Source organism: Meleagris gallopavo, chromosome 3, assembly GCF_905368555.1.
Source record: "Meleagris gallopavo chromosome 3, MGAL_WU_HG_1.1, whole genome shotgun sequence".
In the NCBI taxonomy this organism is placed as follows: domain Eukaryota; kingdom Metazoa; phylum Chordata; class Aves; order Galliformes; family Phasianidae; genus Meleagris; species Meleagris gallopavo.
Window position 1 is genome coordinate 78,418,451 of NC_139406.1, and position 27,156 is coordinate 78,445,606.

At 33.6% G+C, this 27,156-nt stretch overlaps 1 protein-coding gene across 2 annotated transcripts in view; it reads right to left on the reverse strand.

The window, feature by feature from the left end:
• Positions 1–27,156, reverse strand: part of CSMD3 (CUB and Sushi multiple domains 3) — a 538,229-nt gene that overhangs the window by 170,609 nt on the left and 340,464 nt on the right. For both annotated transcript variants that reach the window (XM_085221591.1, XM_085221590.1), the window contains exons 20-25: positions 24,233–24,349; positions 19,439–19,654; positions 18,644–18,832; positions 14,761–14,930; positions 3,865–4,021; positions 470–661 (exon numbers count right to left, since the gene is read on the reverse strand). In XM_085221591.1, the coding sequence (XP_085077717.1) occupies positions 470–661; positions 3,865–4,021; positions 14,761–14,930; positions 18,644–18,832; positions 19,439–19,654; positions 24,233–24,349 (1,041 nt within the window). The remainder of the gene's footprint in view (positions 1–469; positions 662–3,864; positions 4,022–14,760; positions 14,931–18,643; positions 18,833–19,438; positions 19,655–24,232; positions 24,350–27,156) is intronic.

The following is a 27,156-nucleotide window of genomic DNA, read 5'->3' on the forward strand; positions in this document are numbered from 1 at the left end:
TGTTGTTTTTTTTTTTTTTAATTTATTTTGTTGTATTTATAGGTAAATATGTGAAAAGGTTTTTTTTGTTGTTTATTTGTTTGTTTTAGCATAAGATACAATTTGGAAAAAAACATCCTAGTTTTATAACTTCTCATAAAATGCATATTCTTTGGGCTTTTGGACTTATGTTTTTATCCTGTCAATTTTCTAACTACAAGTAGATTTTCATATACTAGAAATTACATTATGAATGAATGTTTAATAATTACTACCTTTATTTTTTAAAACTGAAAAAGGCAACACCACTCATGTACACTTATGTAAGGTCTAAAGAGATCTCTGAAAGTATTATGAATAGATTTGTATATGTAGAGATCAGATTTATAACAATATTTACTAAACATAAGGGTTTTTTTTTTTTTCTTTATATTCAAAGAATAGTTTAAATTAAAAAAAAAAAGAAAAGGTAAAAATGAAGGTCTACTACCAATACATGATGGTAGAGGATAGTCCCATGCCCTTCTTTCTCCAGTCATACACTTTAGAAGGCTACTTCCATGGAGTGTGTAACCTGGATTGCATCCATAAACGATAGTGCTTCCAGCAAAGTGACCTTGGTCACTGATTTTATATCCAAACTGTGGCACACCAGGGTCTTCACAATGTGAAAGTTCAAAACCTGTGGTAGGAGTAGCACACTCTTGTTAAAAAATCAAGCAGATAAATATATTGATGAAATTAAGATTTTCTGTTTTCCAATGGAAATTAAATACTTTCAGAATTCAAGCAACAGTATATTTAAGGTTTTGTCTCTGTTTCTAAATAGTCTTAGTAGGCAGTCTATACCCCTCACTTATATCTCAGAGCAATACTGTCTATTACGCTCAAGTTGAGCCTGCAAAATTGCCATAACCCTTTTTTTTCCCCAAGAGCTCAATTAAGGACTGAGAACAAAATTCACAGTAACTATCAATCAGTTCTAAAACAATATTATAATTTATAAAATAGTTGTTAAAATGAATTCTTATTTATTTTGATGATAATCTAGTCTGTGAATGGACATTTATGGCTCATAGACAAACCTACACAGAAGATTTGTTTGTTACTTTGCACACTAATGGGAATGGCACAGTAGCACCTCTGGTAACAGAGAAATACTGTTACATTCATAAATTCCTACCCTAATCCTGCTTTCAATAGTTTGTAAATTTAAACACTATGCTCAGCAAGTAATGATGATGATGACAATATAGCAAATTTAAGGGAAAAAAAAAAAAAAAAAAGAAGAAGATCGTATTGATAAGGTTTCCTGTTATTAACTGAGAAGCAGTTCCATACCCCACTTTTTTCAAAAATAAGCATTAAAAAAATATATATATATATTTCAAACTTGTATATCTAGCAAATAAGCATACAAACAAAACAGTTTGTGTCACTTTGATATTTCTAAGTGTAGCTAGCACAGGAGCAAATGAAGAATTTTTTATATTTGTATTGTTCACTGAAGTTGACTATGTTTGTTTAGCTGGTGAACCATTGGTAGCCTTTCATAATCTCTCCATGAGTACTGAGTCATTACTACTCAGTGAAAAAAATATTCAAAGTTTAATTTTGCAGACAAAACATATTAAGTTGGAAAGGGCTGTGTGCTCACGATTGAAAAAAAAGTAAAATAATATACTAATCTCAGCTCTTATTTCAGCTCATTTAGCATCCCAATGAAAATGGCTCACCTCCTGAAGTTCTTCCACAGCTTCTGAGCAGAACTTTTCTAATTCTTAACTGAGTTATTGTTTCTTTTTGCAGACCACACTACAGAAGTTCTAATGAGGCTAAAGAGAGGTTCATGTGAAAAAGCTATTTTCATATTTTCAGTTTGGATACTTATTGACCAGTTAGGATTTCCCCTTTTTTTATAAGAAAATACGTTGATTGTGTTGTGTGAAAATAAGTTTAAATGTCTAGAACACTGAAAAGTCCTCACATCTGCCTACTTAAAGGCAGATCAACAAGTAGTCTTTTTAACTGATCACTTCTCAGTTTTCAGCTGCAAGTTTATTTGAGCTACTTGCATAGTGAAGGCAGTTCTGATAATAAGACCAAAATGAGAAGATCTCTGTTTCAATGGAAGAACACCATCCAGGTAGGGACATAATGGAAGGGACCTAAAATGACAACAGCTGACTGTTTCATGAATGCTCACAGCATATCCTTGATGATACACAATGATTCTGTAGACCTTTTAGGGACTTGAAAATTAGGGACTGAAATTAGGGACTTCAGTAAAGCCTTTGACATTTTCTCCCATAAAATCTGTATAGAGAATCTGCTGAAGTATGAGCTGAAAGTAAGGACAGAAATGTGGACTGTAAACTGGTTGAGTAGCTGGGCAAGGCCGTCCAGACAGTTTTTCACCCAGCAAAAAATACACCTGCCCAAGCCATAGGCTGCCACCTTCTCCAGGAGAATACAGTGGAAGATGGAATCAAAGGTGCCTAGGTAGACTACATCCACAGTCTTCCTTCATGGTCTAGGCAGGTCACTTGGTAAGAAGGTGATCAAATTGGTCAAGCAGGACCTGCCTTTCCTAAGCCCAAGCTGGCTACATCTGATCCCCTGAATGTCCTACACATTGGATGATCACACTCAAGACCATCTGCTCCAATCCTATAGTTTCTTACATACTCCTTTTGACTTTTCTTGTAGATGAATGTCACACTGGCAAGTCTCCATTCATCTGAGACCTCCCCAGTTGTCGAAGACTGCTGATAAATGATGGAAAGTGGCTTGGCAGTCACTTCTACCAGCTTCCTTAGTATCCCTGGGTGGATCCCCCCGTCTAGGTGGAATAGCAGGTCACTAACTGTTTCCTCCTGAACTCTCTTCCCCATCTCCTTCTATCTCAAGGAGCTGAGTACCTTGAGGATAACTAGTCTAACTATTAAAGACAGAAGAACACATTGAGACTCAGCCTTTTCCTCATCCTCTGTGGTCGCGTTCTCTATTGCATCCAATAAAGGATGGAAATTCTCTTGACCCTCTTCTTGCTGTTTATAAATTTCTGAAAACCTTTTTATTGTCTTTAACAGTGTCGGTCAGATTAAGTTCTTGCTGGGCTTTCTACTTTCTAATTTTCCCTCTGTGTATCCTAGCAACAACTGTGTACTCTTTCCAAGTTGCCTGCCTGTCCCTTCTTCCAAAGACAGTAAACTCTTTTTTTCCTAAAGAAACAACTATGTATATTTTCTTAATTCACCATCTGATAAACAAGATGTAGATATGTTTCCTCTATAAAACAAAGATCTGAAGAGATTTCACTTCTAATCTTTACAGTTGAATTTTGTCACTCTGCATAGAGTTAAGAAATTTTTGCCTGGAATCTCTTCTTTTACTTCCAAACTGGATTATTTTAAACAATCATCCAAGCTCAGTAATTGTTAGTCTAATGCACCCTTTGTATTGAATGTGAGTCTAAAGATGAAGAATTTATTTTAATAAACAAATATTTATGAAACAATTGTATTAAGTTTCACATTTAAAAATACCCTCACGTTTAAATATTTTTATGTGCTAGCACTCTTACCTGAAATTCTACTTTTTTATCCTCTCCAATACAGAAAATACATCAAAAAAATCTCTAGAAACACAAACAAAAACCAGAACTTTAAGTATCAAATTAGAGAAAGTACTCTTAAAGCCTGGTTTTAGTATGCTGCGTAGTATAGGAGTTAAAAAAAAAAAAAAAAAAAATTACTTTAATGAGTGATTTGCATTTGATTTTATTGCTGTTCATCATTGGATTGCATTTTTATTTTACAAGAAATTATTTTTTCATTCCTTTACAATCATAAATCTATTACTATTGTTTTCTCAAATACTTACTTGTATAAACAAGTTGAAAGCCTTCATCAGTGCCTTCCGTGTCTGAGTTGAATTCCAACCATAAATGATTTGAAGTACTACTTAACGTCAGACCTCTTAACGATGCACCAGTGTATGCACCCAGCAGGTGAGCAGTATTGTCTTTGCCATCATAGATCTGTAAGAAAAATGCAACTTTTGCAGTCACTAAAAGAAAATAAATGCATATATTTGATTTTGAAAATAATTCTCTACATTTCAATTAAGAGGGAGGATAGCTCTGCCAAGGGAGATCATTTTCCAGTCAACCTTGAATACTCTCTGGATATGTTGTTTATCTCTGCTCAATTATGTTGATTTAATTGTGGTTATTTTTCATATGCACAGTATAAAATATGTCAGTTCCTTTTTTTGCTAACAAAAGAAGTGGGCAGAGTTGCCATATCAGCTCAGTGCTTGTGAACATCTGTGTTTTCTCTTCCACTGCCAACACTGCAGTGCTCATCACAGACCAACAGCAAACACTTTGTGTAGATGTGTCTGCCACAAGACACTGAGATGGTGTAACAGAAAAGCTAATATATATCCAGCTTCAACTGGTTAAATAAACTGGTTGTTTTTCTGTTTGTTGTTGTTGTTTTTGTTTTGTTTTGTTTTTTTTCCTGTGTAAATGGAGGTTTAAAAATAACTACACTGTAAAAGAAGTCTAGGAAATCAGAATAAAATAAACAGAAAAACTTCTGTAGTTAGAAAGAGTAACAAAATCTATATGTAAATTAGAAGACAGAGTTTTTATTACATATTTTTCTTCCAGAGTTGAAATTGAAAGTTCAAGCAAACTACTAAACATATAAAACAATCTTGTAAGAATACTTAGCAAATTTCTTTCAAGCTTTGTTGCTTTAATATCAGTGGTTGATGTACATCTATATTTTTTTAGAACAGCTAAGCTATTATTTAACAGTAATTGTTAATCCAGATAATATATCCTGTAGGATTTATTTATTGACTTCTGTAATGTAAACATGAGTTTTAAGAAAAAAAAAAAAATCCCTTGCAAATCTGCAAACTAAATAATTTTTAATTTGCACTACGGTGAAATTTTAACACTTTGCTAAATGAACAGGTTTCTAAATATTTTCTAATTGCAAGTAAGATATAAATTGTAACCAAAGCCTGTATTTTAAACTGGAATCTATATCAGAATGAAATCAAAACAAGTAGTCCAGCAGTAATAGAAAGGCAACAAAGTGAATCAGAACTCATTTATGTTCTCCAACACTTCAATTCTGTTTTGCAGAAATTCTATTCTCTCCAGTGAAAAAAAAAAAAGATAAATCAATCAATTTCTAACCACCTCTACATGATAAATAATTATACATCCATTTAAGAAGCACTACCAAATAACTTGGCTTAATTTCTTGATTTTACTGAAACCTGTAAATAAATCCCAAAGAAATCTCAGACTTAATGTCCTTACATGGAACAAAAAGAAGAAATTAAAGCAAAACAAGATATGCATTTTGGGGTGCATTGAAAAGAGTCTGTCCAGGAGATAGAAGGAGGTGATACTCCTCCTCTGCTCTGCCCTGGTGAGGCCACATATAAAATACTGAATCCATTTCTTAGCTCTCCAGTTCAAAAAAGACAGGAATCTCCAAGAAGGAGTCCTGCAGATGGCCACAAAGATGACTAAGGGCCTAGAGCATCTCCCATGTGAGTAAAGGCTGTGAACTTCAGAGAGCATCTGATAAATGTTTATAAATATCTAAAGACAGATAGAAGGCAAATGGATGAGGCCGGGCTCTTCCCAGTAGTGTGTATCAATATGGCAAGGAGTAACAGCCTAAAGCTTGAACACAGGATGCTCCTTACTAACATGCGGAAGAACTTCTTTATGGTAAGGATGACACAGTACTGGAAGAGATTGCCCAGAGAGGTTGTGGAGTCTGCTTCTATGGAGATATTTAAGACACATCTGGATGCCCACTTGTGTGATGCACTGTAGGATACATGCTTTAGCAGAGAGGTTGGACTCAACGACCTCTTGAGGTCCCTTTCAACCCCTGCAATTCTATGATTCTGTGAAGGTGCAATTAATGCTTCTCAAGTAAAAAGTTTTAAAATATATACAGTATAAAATCGTGCTTAATATTATTAAAATTTCTTTAAAACTGAAGTGAGATAAGTAATCAAATAAGGCCAGAATAAAAACAACAGACTATTACTTCTAAAACTGACATTACATTGTGACAGACTTAAAGGAAACCCAGCTTGTGTTTGATGCTCTTTTCCTAATCTCTCCAAGCTACTTATTAGCTAATAGCACCAAAGGATTCAGGATTTATTTTACTTTTAAACACTTCACAAGTGTATTCCATTTTCTGCTGTGTGTGAATCACTAAATTAACTCTAAGAAGCTATTAATAAGTTCAAAGAATTCAGAATCAGTAGAATTCCTGAGTTGAAAGAGATCCAAAAAGATCAGAATCCAATTCTGGGCTCCACACAGAACTATCTAAAAACTAAACCATATGCCTAAGAATATTGTCCAAGTGTTTACTGAACTCTAGAAGGCTTGATGCAGTGACCACTTCCCTGGGAAACTTTTCAATTTCAAACCACCCTATTGATGAAGAACCCTTTCCTAATACCCAGCCTGACTTTCCCATGACACAGCTCCATTCTGTTCCCAGAAAGAAGATATCAGGATCTGTCCCTTGTGAGGAAGATGTATACCTTCCTCTCCTTTTCTCTCGGCTGAACAAACTAAGTTACTTCAGCTGCTCCTCACGAATTTTTGACAACTTCATACAAATTCTGATAGTTTGTCACTGTAATATCCTGGTGTTCAGAACTGAACACAGTACTTGAAGTAAGGCCATACCAATGCAGTTATACCAATCATTTTCAATGGCTTGCCAGAACTTTCCAGAAGTCACTTCATGGTACAAATTTTCTTCACAATATTTTCCCCATACATTGCTAATTTGCTTAACTGTCCTACATTATTAAGCTTTTCCTACCGACACCAATTATTGTGACCATCAAAATCTTTTAAATGTTTGCACTAGTTCTATTTTATGGACTAGCTAGCAGCCTCACTGTAAAATATCTCTAGGATTATGAAGGAGCAAAATTCATGGTACTCTAACACTTTCAAAACTCTCTGATTCTTTGCGTGAGTGGACTGCATTTGGTTGAGGAAAGATGTGATTCATCTCTACATTAAATTGATTTTTCCTTTTTCTTGGTTGCTGAGTTAAATATTCAAAGGGATATATATATATTATAATAATAATATATATATATACATATATATTATTCTTCTTGAGGTAGCAGAGGTTCCCTTAGAAGCATAAATGGATGCACATTTTGCAATATAGTTCTTCATTTAAGATACACTGTCTTTCTTATACTTAATTTAATTACTGAACTAAATTCAAGTTTCTAGATAGCAATTATGCATTCCAAATCCATTCCTTAGTAATGTAATTAAGTTGCAAAGAAACTCATTACAGTCAACATAGTCTTTTGAGATTTACAGAAGCAGCATTTTCTTTTCAATTTTCTTAAAGAAGTTGAGAGTTTTCCTTAAAATTTTGAATGAGTTAATAAATAATTCACCACTAGAATTTGATCCATAGGACAATAATATTATTTGTGGTTGATTATTATCTTATTTTAAAATAGGAATATTTGTTCTCATTCAGCTTGTCAGTTTTGGATTTATTACTAGCATAATGTATTGCTTAGAATACTTACTCCACAAATAATAACCAAAGGTGGTTGGTTTTATTTTCCTTAATACACTCTGTAGCACTAATGCAAAGATAACTGATTCATGACCGTATCACATCTGAATATTGTAGAAAAAGGAAATCCAACTTTATCTGTTATTATATAATTATTATAATTCAGACAAGTAAAGGCACAAAAATTGAATTAATGTTACTAATATCACAATGATACTTTGAAATGTCCCAGAGGAGGATGATAGTAGTTAACACTGTTCAGAAAAATAAGTTTTGAACCTAGAGATATACTGTATACTGACAACTGGAGAGATTATTTCCCATTTAAAGTTAGAGAATAATTATAAAGTTAGAGAATAATTATAAGCTTTCCAGAGGCTCAGTTATTAACAAATTTTAAATGAAAATAGTCTTTTTTTCTGCTAAGTTATTTGACCCTACTCTATAAAATTTTACCTAGGGGATGTTATAAAGTGATTTTATAAAAAAAATTGTGCATTTTAATAAACTATTTTTGAGGTTTGCCACTGAAACATAAAAGACACACAGATATGAAGATTTATGCCTTTATAAAGAGAAGAAATAGCAAAATCAGCAGCTCAGAGCTAAGGCTGTCAGCACCCTGTCAAATATCACTTATACCACATTCAAAGAGAAGCACTAATATATAGACAGAAAAAGGCCCATATGTTTGGATTTTTTTTCCTTCCCTACTTCACAGTCATGTTTTCCTATGATATTGCTAAAAGGACAGTGAGTATGGAAATTCTTAAAATTCGGTTAAGAAACAAATCTGCAAAAAGACACAAACATAACCTCCTTGTAAACAAAAACTTTCAAAAACTTAACCAAGCACATTTTTCCAATTTGGTCCACAGGTTAGATAGCAAACAAATGCAGTGAAACTGAATTATATGAATTGTAAAGGATCATGAGATAAGAGTGCTAATACAAACACTGTGGAAAGAGACCACAATGCCAGTTCTCCTATATGGTCTACTGACATACTGCTCCCTGCAGTGCTACTGCACATCTTTTAAAAGAAGTTAAGAGATAGACTACTTCATTGCAACATCAAAAATAGTTATTAAAGTTATCTTTCTACATACATGCAATCTCACCTGGAACATTAGTTCTCACTCTACATACTAGAAAGGAAGATAACACGACCAAAATAGTGAAAGCGGTTATTCACCATAGAGGTCTGCATCTTGTGCTTAACATTTCTCTCTTTCCTGCCTTTCAAAGGCTATCCATTAAATGCAATTACAAGTACTACAGAATTTTTCAGAATAATATTACATTTAAAAACAGGATATTGTGGCATTATTAATGTAATGTTTTCATTATTATTTTTAAACAATGGTCTTTATTTTTAACTGTGGTCTGCCTCTTTTTCTCCAGTAGATATAATATCTGATTAGACAAAACTTCTAGATACACCATGAAATATTTGTATCTAAAATGTTGATTTTGATGGACTTTTTTTTTTTCTTTTTTGCCTTATTCCTAGAACTCATTTCTTAGAGTCACTGCATATTTATCTCGCAGTAAAAAACATCCAGAATCGTATTATTTTTAAGGATGATTTTCCATTTCTATCAGAAATGAAACTCCTGGAAGTGTGTGCTGATTTTATATCATAAAGGGGACGATGGAATTATACAAATTTTAAATAAATGAAACTTTGAAAGAAATGCATGCTATTTATCTTCAAAATGGACAAGTATTTTTTTCTTCCTCAAATCTTACACTTAGCTATAGTTTTAAAGGTGAAAGCAAAAGAACTCTGCGAGTTTCTCAAAGGAAGCATTTTGATCTACTTACAATTCCTGAAAAACAAAATGAAACAATATATATAACTATATATATATATATATATAGTGATTGTTTCTGAGAGAGAGAGAGAGATATATATATATCCTCAATCATATGGAATTATTTGTCAGTATATCTACTACAGAAGAACAACAACAGACAAACAGTAAAAAATTATGTCCTCTTTCCATTTTAGTCCTTTTTATACGTAGTGTATACTTATGGATCATGCCTATAGTTCTGTTTTTTTTTTCCCCCTTAAGCATTAACATAAAACTATTCTCCTTATTAATCAGTACCATGCATAGGTGATTTTTCAATTTTAATGAAATCTACTAAAAATAAAAATATTATATCTATATTAAGACTATGTTAATATTCATACGAGTTATCTCTCTCCTAGTAAAACAGAAAATCATAGTTGAAGATCCTTAGCATAAAATAATACTTTTAATTTATTTCAACACAAAACATTGTTTGCCACTAACAATTAAGTCTTCAGGGAAGTAGTCAATTCTGTGATTGACAAGAAGTCAATAGAGCTAACAAAGACTACAAATCTTAAAAACACAACTGGTAAAAAGAGGTAAATTCAGGAGGAAAATCAGGTTCAGACCTTATACTTTGAAAACTATGTATTCTTTTTCCTACCTTCCACATAGGCAGAAAATTCTGGAAACATTCTAGTGAACAAACTCAGTTAATGTATAAATTACAAAGAAGGAAACAATTTGATTTACAATTTCTGAGATTAACATTAAATGGATTGTCAGATAGTGACTATACACAAATTATTCATACGCCTTTGTGAAATTTTCACTGATCAGTAACGATTCAGTATCTAGAGCAGGCTCTACAAACACAAACATGAAAACTTACATATTCCTTGGACCTTCTAACAAAACAACAAAAAAAGAGTAAGTAGAAAGAGCAGTGACACTGACAAGGGAACTAAATGCAGACTAAATGAAGGAAATAAAAAACAAATGGTATCTTCTGAATCCTTTTTTCTACACCAGTTTAAAATTGACAAACAGTAGCTCTGCCTTTTCATCTGGTGAATAACATTGAAGGTGGTCATTTATTTATGTCAAATACACTATTTCCCTCTAATGTTGTATTCTCAATTCAAATGTTTTATTATTTCATTCATAGTGTTTGTCAGGTATACATTTGATCCATGGACATTTAAGTCATATGGTCACCAGCAGATATCATGAATTGAATAATGGATTATCTAAAGCCCTGCAGAATGTTAAGTCGATTTGGGCTTTAAATGCAAATTTATTTGTGTAGCTCTAGTAATCTAAAAAATTAGATAATAGAAAAAGCATAATGAGTACCTGACTAACTTCTTTACCAACTGTTTCATGTATCAAGTCTGAAGAACAGAGATTAATGCATAAAAATAAAAGGAAGTTATTGCAAATAAATGTCTTTAAAAATACTTCACAGAGATTGACTGAGAATGAGTCTAAGAGAACACAAGAAAATATATGGAAATCGAGCCTACTTTCCTAATCTTGAAGATATTAACAGTAAATACCTCCATGTTCCCAAGTCAGATATATATTAAATCTTTCACTGCTTCTTTTTCACCTCCTGGAGATGAGCACCAATCAATCATAAGATATTAAAGACCATAAGATAATAAAGAGAAAGTTCTAGAATGCATGACTGCTGCCTTGCATTTCCTGAAACAGGATTCCTTTATCTATTCATATAAATGAGCACTAGAAAACGTCTTATTGGATTAAGACAATTTGCAAGAGCTTCATTTTAGAGATGAGGCAGGAAGGAGTTTCACAGATTTCATTCCTTCCCAAATATCAAATGACTCTGTCTTGATACAATATCATGTAGGCTGAAAGAAAGCAATAATTATAATGAATATTTCTTGTGGAATTTAAAAATACATGAGGAGGACTTTAGCTCATTATTATTCAAGACAACTGATCTGAAATGCAAACACTTTTAATTACCTGCTACTATTTTCATCTAGTAGACACAACTGCAAAACAGAGCAAATATTTCTGCCAGTGACGTTTACAGCAGAGTGGTGGTCTTCCTCCTTTATAATTAATTTGGTATTTCACTGAAATTCACACTGAGAAGCAGTATTGAAATATAATTTATTTTAAATACGTACGAGTTAATGTTTTCTTGTAAAAAATCTGTAGCGCATATGGTTGGAGTGGCACTTAAGAAAACTTAAGTGCATAAATATTTTAAAGACTGAATGTGTATTAAATGATTAAGGAAGAAGAAAAAAAAAAGAAACAACAAATAGAAGAAAAAAGGTTTAAGCTGCTGGAAAATTTGTATTTATATGCTAAAGCTCCCACTCTAAAAAGTCTTAAGGAAAGTGTATCCACATAGTTTTAATGGATAGGCATGAAAATGTGAACAGGGCTTCAAGGATTTTGATTCTTCTTGCTAATGTTGGTTAACGTGCAGATCTTACCATAACTTCACTTAATTTTTCTGCTCCACTGAGAAATCCCAAAACAGGAAAAATGACACAGCTGCATAAATCATTTGGATGTTTTAATGGTAACTTTAAAATGCATTTTTATTTTTATTTAATTTTATATTTTTTTTTTCTTGCTGTCTGATTTCATTTTGCATAGGTCGGTTAGGTTTGTTTATGTTTTAGCCACAATAAACTCATTTGTGAAGTGCTTATGTTTGACAAGTTATGACAGAAATCCTAACCTAATACTCAGATGGTTAAGGTTAATAAATCCCAGAATTATTTCTTAGAGATAAATTGTACCATAATCCTTCTCACTGCGGTAGCTACAGAGCAGAATCTGGCATTAAAAAAAAAATAGTTTTTATTAATAAAACATGATTAGCATCATACTCTTATTCCTTTGATTTCTAGGAGACATCTGAGTATTATGAAAAATCAGACAATTAATACATTCATTTAGATGGTACTTTTAGTGTACTAAAAGTAACCTACTATAATTATCAACTTTAAATATGTAGATGGTTAAGTAATATATACACTTGGAAATTTATACTTCACAAATACAGTAATAACATCTATGTAAAAATCAAAAACCTACTACATTTATAAGCTAAAATAGCTTTGTAAAATTCTGTAAAGTTCTAGTAACACTTTTTCCACTCTGTTTTGTGTTTTTATCTGTTTTGTTTTTGTTTTGCCAGTGATAGTCATCTTGAAGAAGATGCTATATTTCAAACAAGGTCAGAATCACTTTAGGTGTAAACCTCATGTACAAAATGGAAGTGACAGTATATTAAATTCAGTTTATTTGTGTAAGAACTGGGGAAAAATATTATTATTCACAGCATAATTAATAAAGTAACTGAAAAGTAAAATAAAATTTACAAAAGTTGTAATTCTGTTCAAAGTTTAATGTTTAATACTAAGCACAGAATATACACACACGTTAATGCACTATTTGGTTTATAGCTTACATTTATTATTTTAAAAAATATTTGTGGTCTGATAAGAATATATTTTAGGGAACAGATTCTGGAAAAACTTGAGATTGCTTCATTTTTAAATTTTTAGAGACGGTACTTGTTTATAGTCATAGAATATTCTGACTTGGAAGTGATCCACACGGAACACTGAGTCCAACTTGTGACTGCACAAAGAACTATACAAATTCAAACCATATTTCAGAGACCATTTTCCAAATGCTTCTTGAACTCCATCAGGCTTGGTGCCATAACCACAGGGAGCCCGTTCCAGTGCCCAAACACCCTCTGAGTGAAGAACTTTTCCTGAGATGCAACCTGAATCTCCTCCACTTCATGCCATTCTCTCAGGTCGAATTGCTGATCAAAAAGGGGAGAGATTGGTATCCACCCGTCCACTCTGTGAAGAGCTGTAAGCTACCATGAGGCCTCTCCTGTCCCCTCTTCGTTGAACAAACCAAGTGATTTCACCTGCTCCTCATACATCTTGCCCTCTGGACCCTTCATAATATTTGCAACCTTCTTCGAACATTAGTAGTTTTATGTTTTTCTTACATTGTGATATCCCAAAACTGCAAACAGTACTTTAGGGGAGGCTGTACCACCACAGAGCAGAATAGGACCATCTGTTTCCTTTACAAGCGAGCAATACTGTGTGTAATATACCCTAGAATACCCTAGCTCTTTTGGCTGTCAGTGCACACTGTTGACACATGTTCAACTTGCTGTCAACTAGAAGCCCCAGAACCCTTTCCATGTGGCTGCTCTCCAGCTTCTCATCATCCAGTCTGTACATGTATCAAAGGCCATTTCAGGTGTAGAATCATTTCATTGTTGGGTCATCACCAACTTCATGACTCTAGATTCCCAATACCACGGGAATCTCATGATAGCATCAGACTACTTTAAGTAACCTGGGATGAATCCCTTCAGGTCTCATAGACATATCTACATTCATCTGGATCGACAAATCCTGAAAAAGTTCAGAGCTGGCTGGGAGTTCATCATTAACAGAGTCATGGTCCTCCAATTCAAGACTCCTTGGATTCCAGAGCTCAATATTGGTGTTGAAGAAAGGGGCATAGGCAGCATTAAACATCTCTGCTTTGTCCAAATCACAATTTGTGAGGTGATAATTCTCATTAACCAGCAAATTAATGATTGAAGAGATCTCTGGAGATATCTAATCTGAACTTCCTGCTAAAGCAGGTTTCCTACTGTAGGTTGTACAAGAAAGTGTCCAGGTTGGTTTTAAATATCTCCAGAGTAGGAGACTTCATGACACATATGGGCAGCTTATTCCAGTGCTCTGTCACTCCAAAAGTAAATAAGTTTTTTTCTTATATATATAAGGAACTTTCAGTATTTCAGTTTGTGCCCCTTGCCTCTCATCCTCATCATCACCAATCAACTTGATGCCTGTCTTTTTAATACTTAAAAGAATTTTACAAGATTTTCTCTGTCTTCTATTCTCTAGGCTAAAGAACTAGGTTTCTCAGCCTTTCTTAATATGAGAGATGTTCCAGACCCCCAGGCATTTTTGTGGCTCTTCACTGGACTTTCTAGAAGTTTCCTGTCTGTACTCAACTGCAGAGTCTTGTGTCAGCCACTCTCTTCAGAGCATCAGGCTACTGGCTCCTGCCAATTCTCTGCAATTCCCTGAGGTTTCCTCAGCTTAGAAAACCTCTCTGTACCTTGCCGTCCCCACTGCTGGAAAAGGAACCTGCACTGGAGTTGATCATCTCAGCGACTGATGTAATTAGACACATATTTAGACAATTACTTTCTAAGACATGATTAATATAACCTTGTACTACACTATATAGACAGATCAAATTCAATGGCACGAGGCACTAAAAGATTATAAATAACAAAAAGGACTACTTACCTTAAGAACATCTCCTTGTGCTAAATGAAATGTTCTGGCAGAAATGTTTATTCCTTTTCCTGCTTGTACCTGAATGCTATAAATACATTCATGGTTGTTTTCATAGTTAAGAGGATAATTGGGGGACAGTAAAATCCCTTCATTATTTGTTGTGGAGGCTCCACACTCAGCTGCAAAGAAAATTTTAAGGTATATTTTATTAAAGAGCATAAATATTTTCAATAACCGTGACAATGGGAATGTTAATGCAAATCAATTCAACATTATTAAAATTTATTGATATTATAAATCTATTTTTTAAATGTTCATGGTAGTGACTGAAGATTACAAGCATATTTTTAACTTGCTCCAACACTTCAATAGAAGTATGTTAGATCATATGGAAAGTTACAGTTCTGTTAATGGAATGTTCCGTAATCATGTTTTAAAAGATCTTTGTAGAATTTTGTTTTGGAGGAAACTAATTTTGTTTTTATTAAAACTTATTTCTCCAATAAAAAAGAAAAGAAAACAAAAAAATCATGAAGACATGCAAAATAAATGAAATTAGTATAGAAGTTTACATATGCATATATATATTTGTACACACACAGGCATATACATACATACATGCACACATATTCAGACAGATTAATGAAAAAGAAAATTTTGCTACATCAATTTACTAAATTTATATCATATTAAGTGGCATAAATTAGAGTAGAGAAATAGTTATTCCAAACCTACCAACGAAACAACTGAAAAAAAAAAAAATATCTCATTGACAGACAAGGAAAAAAAACAGTAAGAAAAACAAACAAACAAAAACGTAAAGAAGAAAGGAATGAAATGGGTTTAAGAAGTTAAAAGAAAAAATGGAAAAGTATTTCCAGGTACTACTGCAATAATTCCAAACACAAAATTATATAATTGAGGACTTATGAAACTGAGTTTAATCATAAAATATACAAACATGAAAATTTCTTGGAACTCTTCATTAGACATTAACAAATAGTTTCATCTACTATTGTAATTTGGAATATTTGCATTATTTTAACTAAAATATTTTGAGCATTGAAGAACCAGGTATGTTAAATTAACATCAAGAAAGTACTAGAATTCTTTCCTTCTCTTTCAACTTAGTTCTAATAAATGGTCATTATACTGACTGTGCAAAAGCACTTCCTCTGTTTTTAACAAATTTTGTTTTATTTTAAATGTAAATATAGTACCAAATATTCCAGATTTATGTTTGGTTTTCAGATCACTTCAAGATTCCTACCTTTTTTTTTTTACCCAATAACATAAGAATGCATTCATACTTGTTTAAACTTAAGGAAATCATTGGTTTCTAATTTCTCTGAATAAGAAATGGTATTATGCTACAACATATTTAATGTCTTGAAAAGTTGTTTAAAATAATCTATGAAATCTATTTTAAGAGCTCTTTTTTTTTTTTTAATTGCCACCTCCCTCATCAGAATAAGTCAAATTCAGAATACTGAAATATATATGTATATTTATAATAAACTTGTATATTAAATGTCTTATTGGCTTATTGTTCTTCTGTATGCAGCTAAAGAAATATTTTGCAGAAAACCATATCAGGATCAAAGCAGAAGAAATCCTTGATGGCTATGTACTTAGTACATAGGGGTATGTAACAATTACCAAAAATACTTAGGTGTCATAACTTTGCCTTAGAAAAGTTCACCTAATCTATGCTGAAGTAGGAAACTTTCTAGCCCACACAATCATGTCTTTTATTTTATTCTTAATAAATGTGTATTTGCTACTCTGAAGATGCATAGGTCAGTTTGAATTATAGCATGTAGGAGTAAAATGACTATAATTTCATTTGAGGTAAACCCTTTCCCATTTCAGATAGATGAGTCAAAAGGCACAAGATTTATGGTATTAAGTTGATCAAACAATTCTGCTCCTGTCAGAACTATAATTCAAAACTACAGCAGTGAACCAACTACTCAGTCATTTTTAACTGATAAGAAACATGTTGTTTTCTGTTAAAACTAAGGAAAAGGTCCATATTAATAAAATATATTAATCTGATTGTACTTTTCTTAATTTAGAGAGAGAACAAATACTTTAAGATGCTTGGAATACATCATGTATGATCTTAGCCATCACAGTACTAGAATAGAAAAGAAATTTAGTAACAGTCCTCAAGTCATCAAGGATTTCCTCTGCTTTGATCTAAAGAACAATGCCATACTGTTCAGTTAAATCATTAACACTTCCCAGGGACCATGAACTGTGTTCAATAACAGTAGCTTCTTTAGTACGAGGAGAAAATGGTTGAATATGTTATTCTACTGGAGACTTTCATTTTCAAAGATAAGGAGAAAATAAAATAACTGAAAAATAATTCACACATTGTGTTCCAGATTTTCTCTTTTTTTTTTTTTTTTTTTTTTTTTTCCATGCACACGGACACAAATACTATTTTCACATCATAAAAACCAAATAGTAATTCTTTTCATTTTTGTTTCTGCACAAATTCTTTCCTACTGATAATTTACCAATTCATTTTCAATATACTAACATTTCCAGATGAATATTCACTTAAAACAACAATAACAACAAACCCCTGTTTCTACAGCTGTGCATGCATTCATTATTATTCCTCTGTTTAAAAAAATCACCACCTACGCAAAAGTAACTTTTATTTATGCAGTACAGGGATTCAGCTTCTAAACAATCTCTTCTGTAGATACATAAATAAATGTTGTTTATATGTACATTAAATTGGTTCAGAAGATGGGGACTGGGGGAGTAATGTCTCTTCTGCTCATAAAAATCCTTATTCTTGTCTCTTCTGAAATGCATCACCCACAGCCTTGCTGTGCTCACATCCACTGTCTCTAGAAAAACTCAGCAAATGGGTGCAATTTTTTTTCTGCATGGACACACCTTTGCTTCATACCCTCTTACATGTCAGAGGCCATTTTATCACACCACTCCGCTGCTGCCATCTGTTGCACAGCAACAAAATGTAACTGAATATTGGGGGGAAGGTTCAGCCACATAGCACCAACATCTCTGCCTCTGATGTCACAGGCTAACATAATAAATTAGGAAGCATTACTTTTGAAATAGCCTTCATAGATTGAAACATTTCAATACAGTAAATGTTTTTTTTCATAAGTAAAAAAAATATATATAGGCATATAACTATCTTACATTTTAAAGTTGTTATGTTTGGAGCTTTTTATTTTAAAACATTATCCATATAACTGAAACTCAAGACCTTTAAAAAGAATTCAGCTAAGACAATTTTAGCGGTTAAAATTTAAATTTCCAGTCAATGCTACATACATAGATTATCTCTGAAGTGAGTTGAGAGTGCTAGGAACTATTGTAGCATATTTCCTCTGAGTTATCTTTGTCATTGTTTCAAATCAGAATGACTGTTCTTTTAACATATTTTACTCTAAACTTACCTAGGAAGTCTATGTACACTTCTTTCCTATGCATGGATGCATGGACCTAGTTGTATGAAATATACCTGGTCTACATGATCTAATTACATGTATAAATTTTTTGTGTAACTTGGAAATTTACACTGACAAATAAGAGCCAATTGTTAGGCATTGAATAGATAAATATTAATTTTACACGCAGTTTTTCTAAACAGTTTATTAAAATAAGAAGAATAAGCATTGAGTCTTTAATTTGTAATGCTGTAATGTTCACTGATAGCACTAATACTAATTACTTTAAAAAAAGAAAAAGAAAAAGAAAGAAATATGACTAAGATGATATGGAAGATATGAAAGTACCTTTCAAATTAATAGGTGTATTACCATGCTTTTCCATGCTGTATATCTGCAAATCCATGACAGTGACTACACATACAAGCAAATGAAAGCAGCTGACCACGTACCCACACACCTTGGCAGAGGTGCACTCCATACTCGTCGGCCACCGCCAAGACAGATAATCTCTGAAGTTCCTTCTAAACGATATCCAGATGAACAGGAGTATGTCAGAGTATCTCCCACTCCAAAATTAAATCCTACTCTGTTAGCAAATTGAGGGATTCCTGGATCTTCACAAGGTTCAAGATTATACTCTGAAAATAAGAGAGCAAGTCAGCTCTTGTATGAGGGAAAACTACTTGTGTTTTCTATCAGACCTTTTTGTAACCTCACAATCTAGTAAGTTCTGTAAATTTCCACCTGATCTTTAGTACAGATTTCAGATTTAAAAACAAAATGAATGCACGAGTGTTACACTGGCCATTTTACTGCATTTAAAAGTTAAAATAGTGACTGAATGCACATTTTTCAGATGTATAACCCAAAATGGTTTTTAGAGCCATATATATTTCCCACACATGTAGAATGAATGAAAACAATGGTATAGGATAAGAGCCTAAATGACTGACTCTTGGGCTCATGTGGAATTTCACTAACTGAAATTAGACCAGTTCTATTTCTTCCCCTTGCTTAATAATGTTTCTTAGAGTTTACTGTTATCTTATTTATCATATAGAATAAATATATCCACAAAGATATAGAGATTTTTTGAATTAAAACTTCTGTGCTTTAGAAACAAATTATGCTATGATTCAGTATATTCATTTATCAACATTACTTCAGTTTTAAACATCTTTTATAGATTTATATATCAGGAAAATTTATTTATCAGGAAGAAGACATTCCAAGTATCCCCTTACCAGAAAAAGAAATGTTAAATCCTTCATATGATATTGAAAAATCTGATATAAAGCGCAACTGGGCTCTAAAATTTCCGTAGAGACCAGCATTGATTGGTGAAGGAAGCTCTGAGCCAGTCAGACGTGCTAATGGCTGTGTGAAACTGCCATTTTCTGTTATTAGTAAGTAGTCATGATGATCTTCCAGATGAAAGGTGTAAAAGGTGAACTGCACACCTATTAAAAAAAGCAGAATTAATTTACATCTCATTCTGATAACTTACAAGTAATTAAGACACTGATTAAATTCATGCATTTGATTATGAAATAAGGTTCATAACATGAAGGTATTCCACTATTGTCCACATGTGTAGAAATAAGATCAGGAAAGCCAAGGAACAGATAGAGCTGAACTTGGTGAGGGAAGGGAGAAATAACAAGAAGGTACATAGCTAGGAGGAGACAGATCAAGGAGAGTGTTCCCCCTCTGATAAACGAGGACAGAGAAATGACTTCCTCAGACATGGAAAAAGCTAAAGTGCTCAGTAAGTTCTTTGCCTCGGTCTTCATTGGTGGTCAGGCTCCTCCCCGTGTCTGCCAGGACCCTGAAGCTCCAGTGTGGGTGAGAGGAGCACATTCCGTCCTACTGTAACAGTGGAACAAATCTGAGACCTCCTCATGAAACTCATGGACGGTATATAAGTCCATGAGGCCAGATAATATCCATCCTAGCTTTTCAAGAGAGATAGATGACGTGGCTGCCAAGCTGCTCTCCATCATATTTGAAAAATCGTGGCGATCTTGTGAAGTCCTAGTGACTGGAAAAAGAGAAACATTACTCCCATTTTTAAGAAAGGAAGAAAAGATGACCCAAGGAACTACAAACCACTGGGTCTCACCACTGTGCCTGGGAAGATCACGGAGTAGATCCTCCTAGAAGCAATGTTAAGACAAAGAGGTGATTTGAGACAGCCAGCATGCCTTCACCAAAGGCAGATCTTGCATAACCAATCTGGTGGCCTTTTATGATAGACTGATGGCTTTGGTGAGCAGGGAAAGGGCAACTGATGTCATCTACCTGGACTTCTGCAAAGTCTTTGACATGGTCCCTCACCACACCCTTCTGTCTAAAATGGGGAGGTGTGGATTTGAAGGATGGAGTGTTCAATCCATTAAAAATTGGTTGTCTGGTCACAGCCAAAGTTTTGTGATCAATGGTTCTATGTCTGGGTTGAGGTTGGTCACAAGCAGTGTTCCCCGAGGCTCGGTCTCAGGACCAGTGCTCTTCAACTTCTTCATCAATGACATAGACGATGGAATCAAGTGCACCCTCAGCAAGTTTGCAGACAACTCCAAGCTGAGTGGTGTAGTCAGTACACTGGAGGAAAGGGAAGCCATCCAGAGGGACCTAGAAAGGCTGGAGAAGTGTGCCCTTGTGAAAATAATGAAGTTCAACAAGGCCAGGTGCAATGCGTTGCACTTGGGTCAGGGCAATCCCAGGTGTTTATACAGACTGGGTGAAGAACTACTTGAGAGCAGCCTTGCAGAGAAGGACTTGAGGTTCCTGGTGGACAAGAAGTTGGACACGAGCCAGCAGCATGTACTTACAGCCCAGAAGGTCAACTGTGTTCCAGGCTGCATTAAAAAAGGGGTAGCCAGCAGGAAGAGGGAGGTGATTATCCCCCTCTACACAGATGAGGCTCTCATGAGGTCCCATCTGGAGTACTGCATCCAGGCCTGGGGCCCCCAAAAGAAAAAAGTCACAGAGCTCTTGAAATGAGTCCAGAGGAGGGCCACTAAGATGATCAGAGGGCGGGAGCACTTCCCCTATGTATAATCAACGAAAATACAGGTGTTATAATTAACAAATATACAAGAGAGTTTGGCTAAGCAGGTTATTACACCCAAAAGAATAGATAGAAGGCTTACTCTTGTCCTGGGCTCACTAGAAAACTCCGAAAGGAGGAATTTCTAGAAAAAGATCCTCCCCCACTGGTAGTCAGCTCTTATAAGGGGTCTAGGAGAGGCAGAGCCAAGCTCCACACCTTCTGGCAGCACAGGTGAATTGCCTTCACCTCTGCTCCCAGGGCTGACCCATTGCTCACCTCAGGGGATCAATCAGAGCTTCAGGCCGTGATTCAGTAGTTCCCATACACCCTACGAAGACAGGCTGAGGGAACTGGGCTTATTTAGCTTGGAAAAAAAGAAGGCTTGTGGGAGACCTCATTGCTTTCTTCCAATACTTGAAAGGAGCATATAAATAGGAGGGGGAATAGCTGTTTACAATAGTGCATACTGACAGGACAAGGGTGAATGGTTTTAAACTAAGATAGGGGAGGTTTAGGTTAAATATTAGGAGAAAGTTTTTCACACAGGGGGTGGTGACACACTGGAACAGGCCCAAGGAGGTTATGAATGCCCCATCCCTAGATGCATTCAAGGCCAGGCTGGATGTGGCTCTGGGCAGCCTGGTCTGCTGGTTGGCAACCCTGCGCATAGCAGGGGTTTGAAACTTGATTGGTCCTTTTCAACCTAGGCCATTCCATGATTCTGTTATTCTATGATATTCATTCTCCTAAACTGACTGACAACAACTTGGAAGAAATCACACACTGAATTCGGAATCATAGGCAAATTACATCACTTTGAGATTGACAAAGATGTAAAATGTATTTTTTAAATTGTATTTTTACATAGTATATAGTGTTGAGATGATATGAAAAGACAGAACTGGACAAAAATGTGATATATACAGAAGAAGCTGAAATTTGGGCCACAGTCATTGCATTTATTGCAATTCAAATTAATTTTGGCCTATTCATGCATGAATAACTGTAATAAAAAAATCAGAAATGCAAATATAGTTTTATGACAAGAAATCAAAACATTGGAATTCCTATGAATTCACTAAATTTTTTTCAAACCCTGTATTCAAATTTCAACTCCAATGAATGCTTCAGTCAATGTTCTAGATTGCTATGACATTTCTAAGCAAAACCCCAAGGTATATAGTAACAGTAGTTGTACAATTCGTTTCCTGCAGAAAATGTTCTCATCAACTTAATGTTATCTCCAGAGTAATTTTTAAAGTTATGCTCAAGTTCCTTCTCATTTTGCCTCAAGTCCTCACCTCTCAAATTCTTTTCTTTTTAATAAAAGAAAAGAATAAATAGAATAAATAAAGAGAATAAAGAGAATAAATTCTTGACTAAAGACACGAATTCATAACACTATAATGTCATTTTTTAATATTACAATATGAGCATTGAGGGAGGGGTAAATTAGTTGTTCCATTAGTTAACTGCCTAAAATATACCACTGACACTCCACTAACTTCACTTCAGTATACATTAAATTACACGCCACCTACAAACAAAATGCAAGAATTAATGTCAAGATAGATGCTTAGTTTTATCTTCAGAAATAGTACCAATGTTCCATTATTCTGGTTAACAAAATAAAACACAAAAAAATAATTTCAATTTTTTAATGAACACCCTACAATCTTAAAACTAGTTCACAAGCATACGAATGAAAAATCATTCCAGAGTTCTGCAAGTTTAATTTATTAAAATAGTAAAATGAAAACATATAAATATATGCTGCCGATAATATTATTGAAAACAGTTTTTGTGCATGTAGAAGCAGCATTTCTTAGCAATACAACATATGCAGACTGTCACTTGCTATTCAGTAGCAGTAATATGAAGTTGTAACACAAAAATGTGTGTTTTAAAAGTACCTCACAATATTGTGTGGTGACACGTTACATAAATTTTCTTGGTAGTCTGACATTAAACTGCTATATTTTGTAAAAGGAAACAGTCTAAACAAAATATTATATATAAAAATAAATTGTATCATTAGTCAGTAGCCAATACAAGATACTCCTTGACATTCTGAAGTACAAATTATATTAGACATGAAATAGAATAGAAAATAATATTCCGAGAACAGTTTCCTCCATTTTAAAATTACCTGCTTATTTGTGATTATTTTGCAATCACTTTTTGTAAGTGGTAATTAGGCCATCTAACACTGATATCTACCTTCAACAAATAAGTAACCTTCTTTTTAAAAGCTTCTGTTTCTCATTAGTTCTTTAGTTATTAGTTCTTGTTATCACTCTAAATGTTCTCTTGAGTTGTTTTTTTTTTTTCTCCAGTTAAAAACATTTCTAAACCATATTATTCCTTGAATCCATAGATGTATAATGAGCTATCATTTACATGCTGGCACCCTCAAAAACTACCTCAGTAAACTGAAACCATTAATTTTCTTCAAAATAAAAAGATTTTCCAAGCATTTCCTTGTAGACAACTACTCAGAATGTAAAATTTTGCATGATAAGAGATATATTTTAAACCTTTCCCCTCTCATTATTTTCACTTCTTCTTATGCCATAACATGAATAACATTCTCAATTCTTCATTTCAAGTTCTTCTATTGATTAGAAGTCTAAATATCAGGGACTATTTCTGGCTAATATTTCTCTAAGCTAAGGCACTTCCACGTACATAAAGAAAATATTCATCCTCTTTCACCTATATGGATTAATGTACACACATCCCACTGTCTGTTATTTGAACTGTAATAATTCAGGGACTTATTGTTCTGCAAAAAGCATTAGGCTCTCCTTAAGCCTCGTACACATCTAGAATTCTAGGAATTACTAGAATCAAATAAATTAAAAGACAAATCAGCAATAAAATTTCTAGTTCCCTTTGGCTAACCAAAATCTATAATTTGCATGTGTAGCATAGAATATCAACTTATATATATTAAAAATAAAAACCAAAATACTGACATATTTACCTTTACCATGGGTAACATCCACAGTCCATGTACAGTTCAGTGAATTTGGATAAAGTTCTGGATAACCAGGGGATAAAATTGTCCCACTAGGTCCTCTAACATCTCCACCACATAAGGCTAGAAGTAATAATAAATATTAATATTAATAAAATAAAATTTACATATGAGAAAAAAAAGTAAGAAAACAATCTTTTTAAATGTTCTTGATTTAAAACTACTTAAAAATAGCTGGTCAAATAATTCAGCAGTCCCAAATACAGTCCTTCTTACGCTATACGAATGAAAATAAAAACAGTGAAGAGTTAACATACTTTTTAATATTCATTAAGAAAATAAAAATTGGGTTTCCTTAGCTGTTTTTTCCACAATCCCGTGTGAGTGTGTAAAAATCAGAAGTTCAACAGGAAGATGAAAGCAAAAGATAACGTGCCAAACAATAACACTTTAGCCAGGAGCTAAAGTGGATGCCACAGAATGGTTTGGAGAGAATATCCTGAATGTACTCTGCCTTACAGTGCACCTAAGCATACATTACTTTCAAGAAAAAACATGGTTTTATGCATTTTAATAATACTGTGGAATTAATTTTTTTTTTTTAATAAAAGTCCATGAATTTTCAGAATTTGGTTACTAAGTTACTACTCTGCAAATCAGCTGTTTTTAAAGCCGTACACATTTAAAAAGAGCTTTCTTGTAGAGCAGAAATGAAAACTGGATTTTGTTACTATACACTTCATTGTATATTCCAGGATACATTAAGAATGTGGAAAGATGTAAATATAAGTTCTTGATCTTCATTGTCTTAAATGGAGAGAGAAGACAGAAACAAACTCAACACCACTCAGAGCCTAAGATTAGTGGGAACCCTGCTCCACTTAAGAGAAAAAGATTATCATAGACATCTAAATAATCTTTCTTCTTGAAAATCACTAAATAGCATAACAAAAATCAGTTACACAGAACTCTTTCTTCACAAGTATTAGTAGTTGTATTTATATGTACTTCAGAACTATTAACCACTTTATCAGGAAATCTATATATCTTTCAGCATGTTCAAGTTAGAGAGCTCGAAGCGAATTGTCAAAGCTTCTCTAGGATTCCATAATAGCAATGCAGTTGCACTATTAACTCATCTTTTTGTATTGATGTAGTGTTGTTTTTGTGGTTGTTTTTTTCCTCCTATGTGTTTCTTTTATGTCAGTTTGGAATGTTTAGGATGATAACTGATCAATAGATGTTATAGCGATAAAGGTTTCTATTAATTATATCCTCTAGATTTTCTTCCTATTTGTATACACATTGGATGAAAATAAATAATTAGATAACATCCAGTTTTGCCTAACTAAATTCATTTGGTAGTTATAGTTAACCACTTTGTGTTTGAAAGCTACATTAATCTTGGTAGTCTCATAATTTCTTTCTGTTTGCCATTTTCCTTGTCAACATTCTAGTCTTTTTGGCCAAGTGCTAAGCTGGAAAGCTGGAGATTCACTACCACTTGGAATAGAATATTTCAGAAACACTGTTACTGAATCTTATCTTATTTGCCACAGGGAAATGATGTCCTAACGCATTCACTTTCTTCCTCGGTTCTCTAATGAAGAATGAGGTAATGACTGTCCATTGATCAGACATTAGGAAAATAGAATCAGGGCTATGACAGCACATTATTGCAGATTTTAGAGATTTACTCTGTAAATACTTTAGGTCAGTGCCATCTAAAAGAAAATGTAATCGTTTTTTATAATCATGGGATACAGTCCAAATAAATAATGTATTTTACAGTAGTTGTTTGGGAAACTGTTCAAGAGCACAAGTGGTGAAAAAATGTCTATGGCATTCACTCTAACTCTATGAAGGTTAGCAGATGGAAAACAATGGCATCAAGGGACCAGCATGTTACAGAACAAAACCAAGTTGACAGATCTGAAATACAAAATGTGCACTGGTCCTGATAAGATGTGAAACATTCAAAACATATAATATCACTACTAGTATCTGATTCTTTCAGAATGCAAAGGAAAACAGAAACAGATTAAAATAAAAACAGAATAAACTCCATTTTTTCAGTTTCTACAAGGAGTATTCTTTTTACTTTGATTATACAGAGATGGAGGATAGGTCTAAAAGTAGAATGAATAAATAACCAGCACTAGAATAACTTGTGCACTAGCACTAGTTCTAATATGGAAAATGGAGTACATGAAACATGTTCCTTTTATACTTTATGATGTTATGAACACAGTTAATCAATTTCTTTATTATGCAAGAAGAACAGCTGAATTGAGAGGTCTAAATCTATTTTTTTTCCACTACTATGTTTTGTCAGAAGGACAAAGTAAAAAATAACAAGAAATAAAGCAAACAAAAATTAGAAGTGACTATGTAACACAGATACCTGAATGTATAGTATAAAGCATCTCTACAGCAATGTGGTGATCAGACACTATGTGACAGGTTACAAAGTAACTTTCGGATATCTGTGATTGAAGATTAAAATTTAACAGTGGAGTTTAGTAGCTAAGAAAGTCATTTAAGTTAAATAAGATTTTTACAGCATTGGATTTTACAGCTGAAGACCATCTTTTGTTGTAAGGAAAAATACTGCATTCCCTTTGCTCAGCAACATAATAATTCACAATGAAAAGAAGCAACAAGGAAGTCTACATAGGAAAATAGCCCTTTATTCTTTGGCCCTAAGAATTTTAGAAACTTTATTAAGCCTATATGTAATTGTCTCAGTAAGAGGCCACGTTTCATCCCTGAAATACACCATAGTATCCAATACTGTCATTCATAAAATTATCAACTTTCATTTTCATTTCAGATCCTATTTCATTCTAATATAAAATTATTATGGAAAATAACTCTTCCAATGCCAGAAATAGACTAAATGTGGTCATGGTTCATTTTTACCTAGTTGG